The 17,106-nt window shown below is 28.8% G+C and overlaps 1 protein-coding gene across 5 annotated transcripts in view; it reads right to left on the bottom strand.

The window, feature by feature from the left end:
- Window positions 1-17,106, bottom strand: part of LOC119067858 (homeobox protein homothorax) — a 264,173-nt gene that overhangs the window by 235,834 nt on the left and 11,233 nt on the right. For all 5 annotated transcript variants that reach the window (XM_037171095.1, XM_037171097.1, XM_037171096.1 and 2 more), the window contains exons 3-4: window positions 12,656-12,797; window positions 747-797 (exon numbers count right to left, since the gene is read on the bottom strand). In XM_037171095.1, the coding sequence (XP_037026990.1) occupies window positions 747-797; window positions 12,656-12,797 (193 nt within the window). The remainder of the gene's footprint in view (window positions 1-746; window positions 798-12,655; window positions 12,798-17,106) is intronic.

Below are 17,106 nucleotides of genomic sequence, written 5' to 3'. Positions count from 1 at the left end.
TCATGTTCACTGTCCACCCACCCATCATGAATTCGGTCGCGTATATTGCTTTCAGACGACAACTCTCTACATCATTTTATAAACCGTACGACGAAACTATTGACATAAAATTCGTTCGCTGTTTGCTTCAATCATACGTTGTACGATGAAGAGGCGCACAAGAAACGAACGCTTCTACCAATTTTTATATCCACACTGTATACGTAGTATATATAAATGCGTATTATACCCAAAGACGGTTACACTATATCCAGGGACAACAGACAACGTATCTGTGTACGGTCTTAATTGGGACAGGTTTTTTTTTGTCATAAGCCACTGAAGGAATGAATTAAAGAATCACATAATATTGTGAAGGAAGATAGAGGATATGACAGCAATATATAATAACAATTTTAGATAATTTATGTGGTTACATGACACATGATCTAGATTAATATTTTTCGTTGGAGTGTTGATTTGATTAATTTGATTGTACGGTCGTTGATTTAAATGTTTTGTTATGTTTTAAGAATTCGTCGTCGTGGTTGTTTTTTTTTCTCTCACTTCGTCTTCACTTCAGAAATAAGTGCTAAACGCACGTATTTGACATATTAGCTATTAGTAAGTTACAAAACTGGTTTTCTTTTCTTTAATTTTTTTTTTAAATTATTAAAATGTGCAGGAATTTAAAATGAAACAGCCAATTTAAATAAAGTACAGAGTGATAGAATTTATGATAATGTGCGGATGAATAAAATACTTACAAGTGAATCTACTTCGGGATCTGCTGAATAATACGGCTGTTCAGACCGAATCTGTAATGGAAGAAAAATAATTAAAAATACTAAATCACAATGTTATAAAGATAAATTCAACAACAACAACAACAAAAAGTTTTATATAAAATGTTGTGACGAAACACAACTGACAATTATATTTATAAGCACAGTGTGCACAGTCATTGGCATTTATTCTGAAAATTTATATCGTCAATGAAAACTAATTTTCAGATAATTAAAATGCTTACAGATTATTGTTCTTATATTCTGCTATTAAACTTGTTTTGTGTGCATATAGTTTGAATCGGGAGGTGGGGAGGAATATATCTGTTTTCTTACACGCAATTTGATATTCCGCTTGATATTCCGTTTTCAAAATAATTAATATCCACCGTAGTTAGTTGTTGATATTAAAATACAAATATAAGAGGAGAATAGCAATTTAATATTAATTTATAAATAATAAGCTCACATGGTGCACGTATATATACATACATACAACAGTTGATATGAAATGAAATGAACGATAAAATATTACTTCTTGTTGTTCATGCTTGCTGATTTTATCTCATAAAAAAATCAACCAATTATGCCCAACAGGTCTTTTCCTCCAGATGAAATGATAAATATTTCTTTTGCACTTTTTTTTCTTCTTCTTCGTTGTATCATCTCAATCAAAAAAAAATTCAAATATTTCTGAATTAAATGTCACCAGAACGGAAAAAAGGAACCGTACAACAACATTATGCAATTGAGTACTGACTTTTCATTTTTTTTTTTAATTTAAATTACGGCATAAAGTCAAATACCATTGTGTGACAAAGTCAGTTTTCTGTTGATTCTTCCGGGAAGGTACTGTCATAATATATTTACGATCTTTGTTTTATGGTGTCACAAAACAATTAACTTCTAATATCAAGTATGAAACGAATAAAACAATAAAAAATATTGTTCAGATTTTGAGTTGCTGCTATTCGGAACAGGTAGAAGAAATTTTAAAGTTTACTGAGTTTAAGGGAACTTGTATTCAAAAGTATATCGATTATAACTTTGACCTAATTCAACACATAGCTTAACCAATACCTAGTCATTTGACATACGTATATTAAACGCGATTGTCCATTTAATTGAAACGTTTGACAAATGAAAGTAAATTATGTCATTACGATGTATAATTGAATTTTTTTTTCTTTTATAAATAATTCAATTTACTTATCAACTTTAATTTAATAATTATACCCAACATATGCCTTTGTTTTCGCTTTTTGAAATAAATAATTTATTATTCGTATATAAACAAAATGGTACGCCCACAAAAACACCTTACCCGGGTAATCATATATTGATTAATTTGTTGAACATCTTGATAGGTTGAAAGACAATTTGTAATAGGAAAGTAATTATGTTCAACTTGTTGAAAATCGCAATAAATATTATTTGATTTAGTATAACGTTTATTATCTTACCGCTTTGAAATATACTGACACGGTTGGGAATGTATAATTACGAGAGAAAAATTAAACTTTTTTTTTTAATAAATAAAATTGTTTGGTTATAATAATCTCTCGCATGATTTAAACATGTGAAAAATTGTTAAAATTAACAGATTTTTATCTAGACCAGTTATAAGGTAGCGGAAAAAATAAATTCAAGTATCAATTGATTGATACCACAAAAATTATGCATAAATGACACCTCTTGCCACACCGAGAAAGATCGAGTAGATAACAACAGCAACACAAAACCAGCAGCAGCAACAGCAGCTCTCTTTCGAAAAAAGAATAGACGATTAATACGAGCGCATATAAACGTTATACGTTTTATGATAAGTTATTAATTGAGTTTATAACAAATGGCCTGGACTATGAATTATTGATAAATTATTGTGAATAAAATAAATGTTTGTGTGTGGCGCGTAAAGGATTTCGTTGAAATGTACATTTTGATATATTGATTACATGTTGCACATATATACTATACACACACTCGACATTTTATGGTGGGTGTAGTTTTTACATGTTTCGGATGAAAAAAAAATGACTTGAACTAGCCGCTTACACGGAGCTGTGACTACTGTTGAATTTTGACAGATAGACAACAATAATTTGCAATATTTCATTATATGTCAGCACAATCGTATGGTTTGAATTTATTATTCGACAGAAATTAGCAAAAGAATCTTCGGTGGAACCGTAAGTAAATGAAGCAAAATTTATTATTTATGATATCGGACACAATATAGTTAAAATATTGGAAACGTTTAACAAATTTCGATTGGTCGATTACACACAAGTCTAGCCTTTTAACTTGATCGGATGAAATATGGGAGAAAAATTTAATTCATTTGACAATGTGATAAAATGGTCATTAATGGAAACGGAGAGACTTGGTGTGAAATTGTATAATGAGTTTTTATTGATTTAAGAGGCTAAAGTAGTTCCTATTTCTAGATTGAAATGGGAATACATTGAGAGGAAAGAAAAGTTTTTTTTCCTTTCCTTTAAATGTAAGTGCTACAACAGTTAGATAAATTATGAGAGACCTAAAATGTTATTTTATATTTTTACATAAAAATAAATTTAAATCAAAAGCATTTTCATTTCACTGAGAAAATCTAAATATAGGCAAGAAATGTACTTAGCTGGAACATATAATATAACTAATCCAACGAGAAGAAGAAGTAAAAAAAAATAATCTTTTTCTTTCCTCTCTCTTCTGCACCTCTATTTATATAAAACCGTTTCAAATTGAATCAACGAATTAAGTAGAAAAAATAGAGTCTATTTTAGCAAGATGGCGCCTAATAAAAAAAAATCTTACAATTTAGTTTTCCAATAATTTAAAGTAGGTAAATAAATAAAAATGAATTTTCCACCGAACGGTTTATATTAAAAACCATTCGACCAGAGAAAAAACACCACTCTCCAGCAATTTTATTTATTTTTATAACATGAAGGAAATATTTATATTATAATTAAACCGTATAATCGAACAACGTGTGTGTGTGTATTTATATTATGAATAAGATTGTTAGGATGAAGGAAAAAAAATGTCTGGAAATTAGAGTAAACAATGGTTTTTGATCGCGGTTAGATTTTATATATGATGTTATATAATATAAATTTTTATGTACATGAGAAAAATACATAAATTTGTGTAACGTTCGGAGGCACTTTAAATTTACCACATATGCCAACACATTTCTTTCTTTTTCTCTTAAATATTTATAGAGAAAAGTGTATACAAACAAAACGATTTATAAATGAGACAATGTTTTTTAGTACTTCCTCATTAGAGTATTGAAATTAAATGTTGCTAACTTTACAATTTTAATTGAAACCATAATAGATACTATCTCAGGTCGCGTTGTCGTCGCCGCTACAGAACGTATTTATATACAAAAAAAATGTAAGTTTATTTATATAAATACGTTAAGATTTAGCTACTACTTAACGACTTGTAAGACTTCCGGATCGTCTTTTTTTCTATATTTTATTTATGATCACAATAAATTTTTATAATCACATAAATTTCCCTTATACCCACTCAAAGAAAGGACACAAAATACTAAAACAATGACAGACGTGAAAAAAACGGTATAGTTTTTGCCGAACCAGAAATGAAGAGAAAAAAAAAAAACAGAAAGAAAGAAAACAAATCCACATATAGACCAATTCACAACAAAAGAAAATTATATGGTGGTACACATAAACGATGTTTTGGCCGCGTGGCAGGTCGATGAAACCCGAAATTCATATAAATATATGATATGAGATGGATGGAACATTGTGCATCTCTATGTTTTACTTCCCAAAAAGTGTTCTATTCACTTCACCATTGAATAACATGTAACACCAACCGATTCATCATCAAAGCGATATTTCATGGGCTGTCATAGGAGGGAGCAAAAAAAAAACTTTTAATGATAAGGTACAACTCAAAAAGCTTTATTTTGTTAAATCGTCGCTATATGAATTTTGTGTAGAAAGGTTGTGGTGTACGTTGTTGTTTTTTTTTAAATATAAATTATTGAGTCCGTCCTATTTTCGAGAGAAAAAAAGAAATATAAAACATTGAGCTGTCTGGAAAACGATTATCGAATCTATATTTGTTATATACCTTCTTAGTTTTTATTTTTTTTTTAATTTAAGATAATGGCTTGAACCGAGGAGATACCCCTTCTTTTTATAAATCTTTTTTTTATTCTGTTTGAAAGATATATATTTTCGGGCTATTACTTAGTACATTGTAGTTATTATGAATGCGATAGAGCCACGCGCGTTGCTAAAAACGCACATTCATAAACTTTACGAGATAATTTATAGTTTTGGAAGAGAGTTTAAAATGTTGAGATGATGAATTTGTGTTAGTGGTAAATGAATGATGTGTTTTTGGAAATTTCGAAATTATAATTTTTTCTTTTTCTTATAACTCGTTTTTTACTTCTAATTAACTCTGAAATTATTTTTTAAATAGCTTTTTTGAGAAAAAAAAAACGAAATGTTCAAATAAATATTGTTATAATGTTTGTATATGCACTGAAACGAATTTATTTCATTATATTCATTGAAGTGATCGAGACAACGGATAGAAATTTTCATATATTTTTTAAGAAAGCAAAACCAAATTATATTTCCTCAAACTTAGAGGGTCTTTTGTTTTTGATTTATTTTTATAATTTAATTAACGGATGAAGTACCGAGACGTTTGGTGGATTTTTAATTCACTCAAAATTTTATACAGGAAATGAAATCTACACACACAAAATGTGTTATGACAATATGTAATTAAAGTTTATTGACCAAAATACCGAATCAAATTTCAAAGTTTCTGTAATTGAACAAGAAAAATCTGACATTGTATTTTTCTAATTATTTCTAAAAATAATTGTGTGTTATAATATACACTTCGGCGTACATATATCGACGATGTTAAACCCATGTATATTTTTAGCATAATTAATTCTGGTGTCTTCATGTTACATACAAATATACTTGTGTGTGGATATTTAATTAATGTAAACATCTGACTGTTATTATAATTAAAAAAAGCTCAACGAAGAAATAATAATAAAAAAAAAACAAAACCATTATCCGCGGCAGTGTAAAAATGAAATATGACTTTCCCTTTTTTTATACATTTTTTTTTGTCGAACTATATTCCACATCGCAGTGTTGTTTGGATAGCGTCAAAGTATTTTAATTACATGACACATATGTGTGCCCTTATGATTAATATCAAAATTAAAATTAAAATAAAAAAAATAATGAAAAAAGCGACGATGATGATTTTGTTTTTTGGTTATTATTTCGTTAGACATGGTTTTGCGGTATTATAATATTTTTGTTTTGTTTTAATTTAAGAGCATTTTCGTGTGTTTCGATAAGATAGATGAAATGGTTGAGAGAAGATTTATTTTTGAAATGACGTCACACTAAATATTTTGCGACCACAAAAAATATGATCGTGTAATTGTTTGGAAAAAGAGGTTTTCACCGCTAAACAAGTAAACCACTTGAATTTTGCATAAATAAACAAACACAAAACTTCTGTTAAAAAAAACTGAAACGTAAACGTACAAACATAAGAAAAGTGTTTATATCAATTATACTGTGATACATATATACATATAATATATATATATAAAACATGCTCAAAATCAGAAATGATATTTCGAATTTCCAAATGTGTTGAACGACGACCGATTCGTTTGATTGATATTTGTTTAAAATGGTTTTTTTTTGTACGGCATACACATCAATCAGTGAGTTAATTTTTTCGATATTGAATTGGGAGGGCGAATGTTATTTTATTCAGCATTGATAGCTATTAATCAAAATCTTTGATTTTGTTTGTGTTTATGATTAGACTTGCGTTTGGTTATATTATTACAAGTTGGAAATCGATGGTTTATTGAATTTTTGATGCTGGTGATTTGTTGATTCGTGTTGGAAACGTTTTAGGTTAATGAACTCATAAATTATTCCAGTTATTAATTGTGATTAATCTATCCTTATAAATTACTTTGTCTACCTGGGAATAAATGTGAACAGATTTACGACGAAAAGAAAAAGAGTCGTTTAGCCGTAATTTGAAGAACATATCGACTGAAGTGCATTGGGTGTAGAGGAACAATATTGTTGAAATGTATAGCAAAGAATTTTTTGGCTTTAGAAGTGAATAAATGGCGGTCAATCAATCCTGATGTACGTAGTTATCGTTTCATAATCAATTTGATTTTTTACTTCTACCAATTCAACTGATTTTATGTAGCATTCGAATTAAAATCGAAAAATATTAAGAAACATCAAATCTGTACGTAGACAATTTAAGAAGAAGAAAAAAAGTTTGAGAACCATAGGTAAATCATTTATCTAAAAGAGAGTTAAAAAGCATCAAAAGAAAAAAAGGAAGAAAAAAAAATGTTAAACGCAATAGGATTAAAGTATATTCGACTCAAAAATATGAACCCAACTGTGAGAAGCAGGTAGACTCAACAGGGGTTAGTTTTTTTTTCTAAAGCTGAAAAAAAAATTATTCGAACATACAAGGTCTCATCATTCAATGCCTCTTCCATAATATACACAATTATATACGCACAACCATAAGAATTTCCAAACAATAGACCCCGAAAATATCAACCGTCTCTTTCACCAAATTTCTACAATCAGTTTAAGACCTTTTATAAATTCACATTGTGTACATTTGGAAAATATTTTTATTTAATTTTTTTTTCCTCTGGTTCTCTTGTTGTTGTTTTTTAGACGAAGAGAAAAAAAAAATCACAAACAACTGTTTGCATACGTACATACACGGCGTATGTTATACGAAAGGGACCCTGCATGATGAGTGCAAAAAAAAAGAACCTAACAAAATGAGCAACAAACCGTAGAGAAACACCAGAAAAATTGTGCTCGATATGGTTCCCAGCATGTGATGCGATTTTTATTATTTTGTTTGTTAACTATGGATGGAGTGCCACATTTTGAATGTCCCTTTTTTTAGCCTTTTCGTATGTTATTCGCATAATAATAGAATAATATCAGAACTAAGTAATTTAATTCATCAAACTGAAAAAAGGACATTCAGGGTGTGGGCTCTTGTATACATAATTTATGTATAATTGTGTATGCATGGCATTATGGAAAATTATTAATTAAATTTTTTTTTTTGATCGATTGTAATTGAAATTGTAATTTCGGTTTCTCAACGTTTTACGAGTAATAAAACAAAGTATTATGTTCGTATGATTGCTTTCGAAAAAAACACTTAAAATGGAGCAATATGTTCGACGATTTAATATTGTGGAAGAACGAATTAAAAATTATTTTTCAATTACATTTTCGAGAACCTTAATTCATATTCACAATATAATCGTAATCTTAATTTGGTGTTTGAATTAATTAACACTCCATAAATCCGGTCCGAAGCATGCTGTATGTGGTTCATTCAATTTATTATTACCCAACTTTAAGTATAGAATCGAATGAGGAAAATATAAAAAAAAATTAATTTAATGGATCACACTTTTGAACCATTTTCGTATCATTGTATAATTCATTTTTTCCTCGTCTTTATATTTCAAAATTACATTTAATTTTACGATATACACGCCAGAGAGTAAAACCGAATGGAAAAACCACTACAAGACCATAATAATCTAATAAAACATAAACATATTGATGTTTGAAGTTGCTTATCTTACACACCGTTCATAAAATGCCACATAACAAACATATAGGATAAAAAACGATATTTTCTTTGGTTTGTTCGAAAAAAGAAGAAGTTTATTTTCGGATTTTTACGAGTTTTCTAGCACACTTTTCAAACAAAACAAAAATCTCGACTGTTTGGCTACCTTTGTTGCATGTAGTATAATGTTTTGTGTGTAACGTTTGGTTTTTTATTATTGTCGATTAGTTATCAGAATAAGTACAGTGGATATTTTGTTTTGATTAGCACTATCACCTTACCTACAAAACAAAACGGCTATTACTGGAAACAGTGAACCTCAACAATTCGATGAAATGATTAGCGCAAAATTTTTGAAATTTTCGAAAATGGTATTTAATCGATTGTGTGACTCTATCGCTCTTATTCAAAATTATAATACTATGTAGCACCCTCAATAGAAGTATACCAGCCATTCATCGCTCACGATAGCAAAGCATTAATTATTATTTTACGATGATTCTAAATAAAAATACATTTCGCTTAGTCGCATCAGACTTTAATAACCATACAAATAAATCACTTTCACCACAAGTCTTCACCAACCATCGTTGTATCATAAAAATGACATAAAATTCAAGAATAGAGCAAATCGTCGTCAGACGTCAATTAAATTAATAAACAATAAAATAAGAAATAAAAAAAAAACTCCGAACCGTCACACACAACTTACAACCATGTGCTTATTAGAAAACCAATAAAATTTTAAAATAGTACGCACTTTATGGTAATGGATTTTGTGAAGACGAAAAAAAATTTTGTGCAATGGATTTTTCCAATAAAAAGGAAAAGAATGTTTTCCGTCGTGTTTTTGGTTTGTCCATTAAAAAAAAATCGTGAATAAAATATATCACCACCCATTAAACACATGTCGTCAACTCGGTTTATTAAATTTTCTTGCTCTATGAATTGCACCATAAATTTAATGGGTTAATAATCACATGTCCATTTCAAATTCTGTGTGCCTATTCCACTCCACTGTCCATTCTATTATTATGGCATAAATGCACATGCATTTTCGAAATGCGTTATCTACATACAGAATATATAGATAGGCTCGAGCACATGACGTCCAACCCAAGAAATTATTCTCAATTTAGTTATGTGTGTAAATATAGATTTCATCATGTTATGCAGTCGAATTGCATTAGATTTTGCATTGTATGAAAATTTTAATAAATTTGAAATAGCATAGGTATCATAGATGTCGTAAAATATTGAAGGAAAACAAAAATGAGCGCAACAGAATCACTGATGATTGGTTGTCTGTGACATTTGAATTCAATCTAAAAAGACTACAGTTGAGATTGAGCAATAAATTAGGAATCTGTACATGAAACTGGTCCTGTTCCTAACATCTTCAGTCTATCGTTCTGTTAGATTTAGATTATTTTAAATCTTTCGATCGACAAGTCAAAACGACATTTTACCAATATAAATGTCCATAAATAAAATGGGAAAAGTATTAAGAAAATGTGAAGTTAATTATTACAAATGTGTTGAAAAGACACATTAAAAAACCATAAAACCTCCGACTTGATTTGCTTATGCTCAAAATGTCTACAAGACAACAACACTAACATCGAAACCACAATTTTTTTTAAATAAATTTCGATATTTTTAGTATAGTACCCGTATTCATAAAAGAGAGGAACACTTTCTCCCTAATGGTGTATGACATTCAAGAAAATGAAAAATGATTTTTTTTTTCTCTGTTTCTTGATCTAAATATAAACAAGTTTTCTTATCATTATGTACATATCTTACGTAGTCTTTTTTTTAATGTGCACACAGCATACATTTCATTCACATATTCAGTGTTGTGGCAACATATTTTTAGTTTCCTGTTTGAGTGTGCCTTTGAGTAAGCGAAGGTATTTAATCTTTATGTTATTATTGACATTCCGTTTTTCAGGACAGAGAGGTGATGCATTTCTTGATAGAAAGTGAAATTAGAATTGAAATTTAATTGCATTGGCTGGGATGAGAACAGTAGAATGGTAGATTGGTGTTGTTGGGATAATTGAATAAAATCTAAGGACTGAAGTCAGAAGGAATCAGACGATCATAACAGATTTGATAAACGAAAATTGAACCGAAAAGAAACTATCGAAACTTAGAGTTTCAAAAACAAAATGGAAAAGTTATTTTCACATTTCTATTTTCGTTCTAAAATTTCCCTATTCCATCCGTAATGACACCAAAAATTACAATTCAAAATAAAATTTAAAAAAAAACGACAAAATTGGTCCCATATGATGAACATTCGTCGACATTTCCACTCTTAAATTTCAAATATATCATCTGCCATACACAATTTATCCTATAACGATACACACATCTATCTTTTAAAATAAAAATTTTTGAATTTTGAATTTCATATAAAATTTTATATTTTTAGATGATGGTGTTTCCAAAATAAACTGTGTAAAGTAGAAGTGGTTATTTATATTATGCATAACGACGAGCAATTTCGCTTCTTCAGAGTATGGTGTGCACTCAGAGTGTGTTTGTTGATGATGTGTGTTTTGTGTTGTTTTTTTTTTCTTTTTCATTCGGGTGATGTTGGAAACATTCCTTGTTGGCTATGGTATCCATAAGAAAATTTTAAGATTAAGAAAGAAACCATGAAAAAAAAAATTAAGAAAATGTCAACGAGGAAACGTATATCTATAGAGAATGTTTTGAATATACACAAGAGGACAGTCGAGAATGAGAATATCGTGTTATTTTGTGAAATGAGAAGCGTAGGAATAAAACATGTTTTTGAGTTCAGTGTGCTATCTTTTTGAATTTAAAATAATTTTGAGTCATGTCACTTCGTACTACGTCTGACGATACATAGGAAGATTTAAAAAAAAAATCAGAAACAGAAACTGAAAATGATTTGCGTTCACTGAATGTTAGGAATCGGTATTGTCCAAATATCTATGAAGTTTGAGGACTAATTCAGGACAGTGTTTGATGTCAACATATTGAAATGAAATCGTTGATTCGAATTTTATGTTTACTCTATCTGATACAAATATCCCACGATCGGCTTTATCAGATCCACAGACGAAGAGTAATATTACACCACCCAAATAGTGAATAAAATTTGAGCTATTTATAACAACCATTATGTGAATAAATAAAAAAACAACAAAAATAACACGATGTACGCTCTATGCATAGTCTTCACATTGTCTGTTGTATACATAGTCAAAATTTCACTATTATAACACGAGATTTGTATTGTACGAAAAAAAGGGGTGAGACTTCTCTTCATGCAGTGAGAAAGTCAAGAGTATTAATGTGGCTATTAAAACTCATCACGTCAACGATTTACTGTCAATTGGTAAAGCTTCACGGGATAAGAGAAAAAATTCGTTCAGCGTGAAAGGGGTAACATGACGGAAAAAAGAAATGTTCGTAGCTGTATATAAATTCAGTAAAAGTAGCCGCATTGAAGAATGAAAATTAACAACAACACAACAAATCACATTATCTGCCTTCCAACAACTGGGTGATATAACCTCATATTATCTCTATCGAATTAATATCAAAATCGAATCGAATTTGGGATCACAAATAATATTGGATTTGTGTTATTTGTTAAAGAGATAAATAAACGATAATCTGGTTGTTTGTAAAAAACCACGTTTTTCTTTATCTATTTGACGTTAGTAATATAATATCGGCTACGAATATGCCCGTTCATAAGTAACTAAAAAAAGTTTTTATTGATAATAACACACAGTATATGTATTTGGACAATGTGTATTTGAATGTACAGATAGTATTGTTATGTAAAATGGATATAGTAAGAAACGAATAATATTTTATGCCACTAGCACATGGTCGAAGGGATTCGGTTTATTTACAAGAACAACAACGAAAAAATTGCACCTTCAATCATGTTTTCATACACACTCTTTTACTCTTTCATAAAGTTAGTACGATTTTACTATTTAAAATTTCTATACCGAATATCGCTGATAATAACTCAGCAGATAATTTAAGTGATATCACAAAACAAATTTCAATTGCTACTGGTTATTAAATTAGGAAAAAAATGGTAACTGATAAGAAATGAACGGATGAACGAAAATACCGAACGTAAAATCCAGCCGAAGTGCTTATAAATAATTATGTTACTGTTGAAAATCAAAATCAATTCTTACCTGTTTACTAAAAGCTGCTATATCTTCATTAAAGGATTCTGATGAACAAACATCAGCACCTTGCAAATTTTGGTCTCTAGGTGTACATGTTGCTAATTCACATTTTTCAAATACTAATGCCAATAGGGGAAACAGCGGATGACTGGAAATATAAAATGTAAACAATTAATTTTTAATGTAATTAATGGAATGTAATTTTAGTTTTTGTAGAGAAAATCGGTATCGCTCAATTTGTTCCAAAATCAATTTATTTTTGCCATGTAATTTTAGTATTATGATGAAACTCTTCACAAAACACACAACGATATTTACAACTATCTTTGTTCGGTTGCTGTCTTTGTTCTTTATGCTTACATATAACTCTAGTCTGTAAAATTACGCTACATAGATATAGATACATCATTTTCATAGTCTCAGTATATATATAGAAACTATTTATGCTACAGCCAACGAAACCATGTCAGAAACTTTTTTCTGGATTGTTTTTTTTAATGTTTCTTTAACCCATCTACTTAACTACTTAATATGAGTCAGGTATTATATGTCTCGCTTGGGCTATAATTTATAATTTAGATCAGTTCTCTTATATTGGTCACAAAGTACTAGATTTAGGTGAGTATCGTGTGAAATTGCGAGTAATCACCAAAATCTAGTACTTCAAAGTTGAAATCTAATTGAAATTTTGGTGTAGCTTGTGGAACATATTAAGTCGTAGTTTCTGTCGTAGTTTTGCGTGTTTCATTTAATCTTGATTCCTGTTACTATTTTCAAAGATAATAAAATCCTCTGACCACGAGACTACTCTACGCCTGTAACCCGTGGAACATAAACGTTGTGCTGCCATAATTCATATATACAAACATGTTTGAAGCAAAATACGAAAATTTGTCGCCCCAATTTAAAAAAGTAAAACTAGGCGAAGAAATTAGAAAAATATAATTTTTTTCCAAAGTTTATTTTCTTTATCTCGACGATGAGAAAAATCTAGGAGCAATATTTATTCATCGGCGTCATTCTTGGGTTACAATAATACATACAATAGACAATCATGTATACATATATATATAGACAGAATCTATATTAACACACACACTATGTACATACATATTACAACGATCATATAAACACATTGAATATTTTCTCTGTTTTTCTATTTATTTAAACCTTGTTTTCTGTGCATTTGAAGAATTGAAGAAGAAGAAAAAAAATACGACAGAAGAAAACTTAAGGTGCGCTTCATCTTGCGTTGTGTAAACATAACCGCAATTATAAATGAAGCAAGTTTAGATATAAAATTGTGTTTATCTAAGAATTTCTTTTTTGAATTCATCACAAGAGCTGGAAAGAAAATTCCTTACACCTTGTGCAATGGGCGCTCAAAACTCACTCACTATGAGCATAAAATGTGTAATTATGTACAGTGTACACACATGGACTGTTGTATGATTAAGAGTATATAACTGAACCACAAATATAAGGTTCTAGATCTTTTTTTGAAAAAAAAGACGAAAAAAATTAATTCAGTTTTTTTCTTGTGTACATATTTGAGCTATAAAAATCTAGACGATATGTATTTAGTTAGCTACCGACAGTTTGTATATACAATGTTGTGACAATATGTTTTCTGATATGAGCATTTGAATTAACATTGAGGAAATGCTACTCGAAAAGGTATTAGTTTTTGTTATATCTATCTATGTATACATACGCGTAAAGGTTAGGTAAGGAATTTGTTTTCGAAATTCTGTTATCAATTCTATGTTTAAACTAGTGTGTTATAAATGCAAGCACATTTGAGTATTTCACTTTCGATTACAGTAAATATTTCTCGAACGAAAATAACTTTGTATATTCTTGATTATGCTAATGATTGCAATGGAATTTCATTTACGGTTTTATAAAATAGAATTGTATTAAACTTCTTCTTCCATCCAAGTGCGGTAAATACAGATATTGTGTATCTATTAAATATATATAAATTAAAATACATTCGCTGATACGGCAAAATATATATAGAATTATAATGCATCCAGCGCCGATTGAAGAATCATTTTTCTCTTCTCTGATAAAGTTGTAGAAAAAAAAAACAAAATAATATCAAACGATGATGCTATGACATACATCAAACTATTAGATAATATGATTTTGTATTATAAATATTTATGATCAACAAATAAAGTAAAAGGAGACACAACAAAAAAAAGCCATCCATATATGAAGAGGTTCCCATAAACAGCGAACTCGATCGAAAATCATACAATAAGCAGAAATGAAAAAAATTAAATATTTTCGCTCAAAAAACCGAAAATTTAAAATATTTATATTTCAAATAATATTTTATTGAAAATTATTCAATAATAGCAATATTACAATAAAATTTGATACAAAAAAAATGACGCAAAAAAATCCGCGGTGAATTAATTTTGTGCGCGTCTGGAATGATAATAATAATTTTTAATGTTGGCTGGTTAGATGTTTTTTTTTTTTATTATTATTCATTCGAGTCTGTATGTTCGTATATGTTTGCGCGAGCAGATAGGTTTTCATATTAATTTTAAAAAAAGTTTAAAACTTTCAACATTCTGATCGAATGGTTTGAATATTAATTTTACAAATATTTTTTTAAATAAAAAAAATTATTTTATTTTTCGTTTTTTAAATGATTTTAGGAACAGAAATGAGTTAATGAGTTTGGATATGAGACTCATAATTAACATTTACGGACAGCCAATGGATGCTAATATTTTTTTCCTTCTTTTTTATTGTTAATGATCTTCATTTAATAAGCCATTTATTTTAGAGAAGGTCACCGAAGGAAGGTGTGTGCGATTGCATTCGGATATTTCGTAAAAAGTTCATCGAAATAAAAATTGAATCGTTTGCAGATAAGATGTAACTAACGAAATTTATCAATAAAACAAAATTCCAATAAATCAAATGAATTAGAAATCAATATTCTTTACAACAAAAATAGAATTCGTCTATGCTATAAATATAACCATCGGATAATAATTTTTTTTATCGAAAAAGAACTTACACCAGTCATTTGGGTTTGACGTAGATTTTTTTTTAACAACGCAATCAATTTGAACGTTTATAATATATTTACGTAAAAATGATAATATCATGCATGCGTTATCGTAATAAATCTAAAGATTACGAAGGTAATGTTATGCGTCATTAAAAACAGTTCATCTGTCAGTTTAACGACTTTTTCTAGCACAATTATTTAAATTATCCATTTAATATACTCGGGAGTATTACCAAAATATAGAAGAACAAGTACTCTGAAACGATATATACTCATAAATAAAAAAAATTCAAATTCATTTTATGATAATTTTCCATAATAATAAATAATAAAAGTTTATGTGATGTGATATGAACGAATGAACGAAAGGAACCAAAAAAAAACAATAATAATGAAGGCAGAAAAAATCATGTATCTTATTAAAAACCCATAAAACTGCCATCCATGAAATTAAATTCCAATTTGACAACCAAACACCTTAAACGAGCACTTTTCGGAATGATATTTCGTCTATATAGTTTTTATGTTTCTCATTTTAATTCATGAATTTTCTTTTCTTCTATTTTTTTTTTTAATTTTAATTATTCTTTTATGATGTATTAACTTTGTGAGTGTATAGACTTGGCTAATAAATGCTAAATACTATTCAAGATATAAGAAGAAAAAAATTATCTGCATTCATTACAATTATATTCATTTAACTAATTTATTGTCGGCATTAGCGTTATAGTGCACCATGGTGTTGGTAATACATTTTTAATAATTCAATTTACAATTCAAATTCAAACCATTCATATGTGATTCAACACTGTTTAAAGTAAGTGTATTAAATTTACAATTTACTATTATATGTGAAAATTTTGAAGCCCGATCTCCATCTGATATACAAAGCTAAAATTGAATCATTCAAACTCCCTTCCCTGTGTTCTTCTTTTTCAATATTTTTCATGGTCATAGTTTATCACTATACCTTAACATAAAACCGAAAATTATAGGCTCGCATTTAATTGTTATTAATTTATGCTCAAAACATTTCATCGGTTCGAGGCACAAACTACAAAACGTTGTAATTTTTCTCTATTATATACGCAACGATTCTAGTGCGACTGTTTCAAACACCCAATTCCAAAACCTAAAACTCAAAACACTTCGACAGCTGGTAGATTTCAAATTACGTTTAACGTCCTTTTTTATACATAGAAGAGAGCGAAGCTAGCATACGCGTTTTATAACAGAAATTGAATGGCTAGGTTTGATATGAATGAAGTGCCGTTTAGTTAAGAGAAGAAGAAGAAAAAAAAAACGAGGAACTAAAATGAAATATTAAATTATAAATTGTGGATTTTTACTTTCCATGTGTAATTAGTTAATAGGTTGGTAGGCCTCAACTGTTGTTGTGTTTTCATTTTTATTTTATTTT

The sequence above is a fragment of the Bradysia coprophila genome (genome assembly GCF_014529535.1).
Source record: "Bradysia coprophila strain Holo2 chromosome X unlocalized genomic scaffold, BU_Bcop_v1 contig_130, whole genome shotgun sequence".
NCBI lineage: Eukaryota > Metazoa > Arthropoda > Insecta > Diptera > Sciaridae > Bradysia > Bradysia coprophila.
This window is presented reverse-complemented; position numbering and strand designations above follow the sequence as displayed.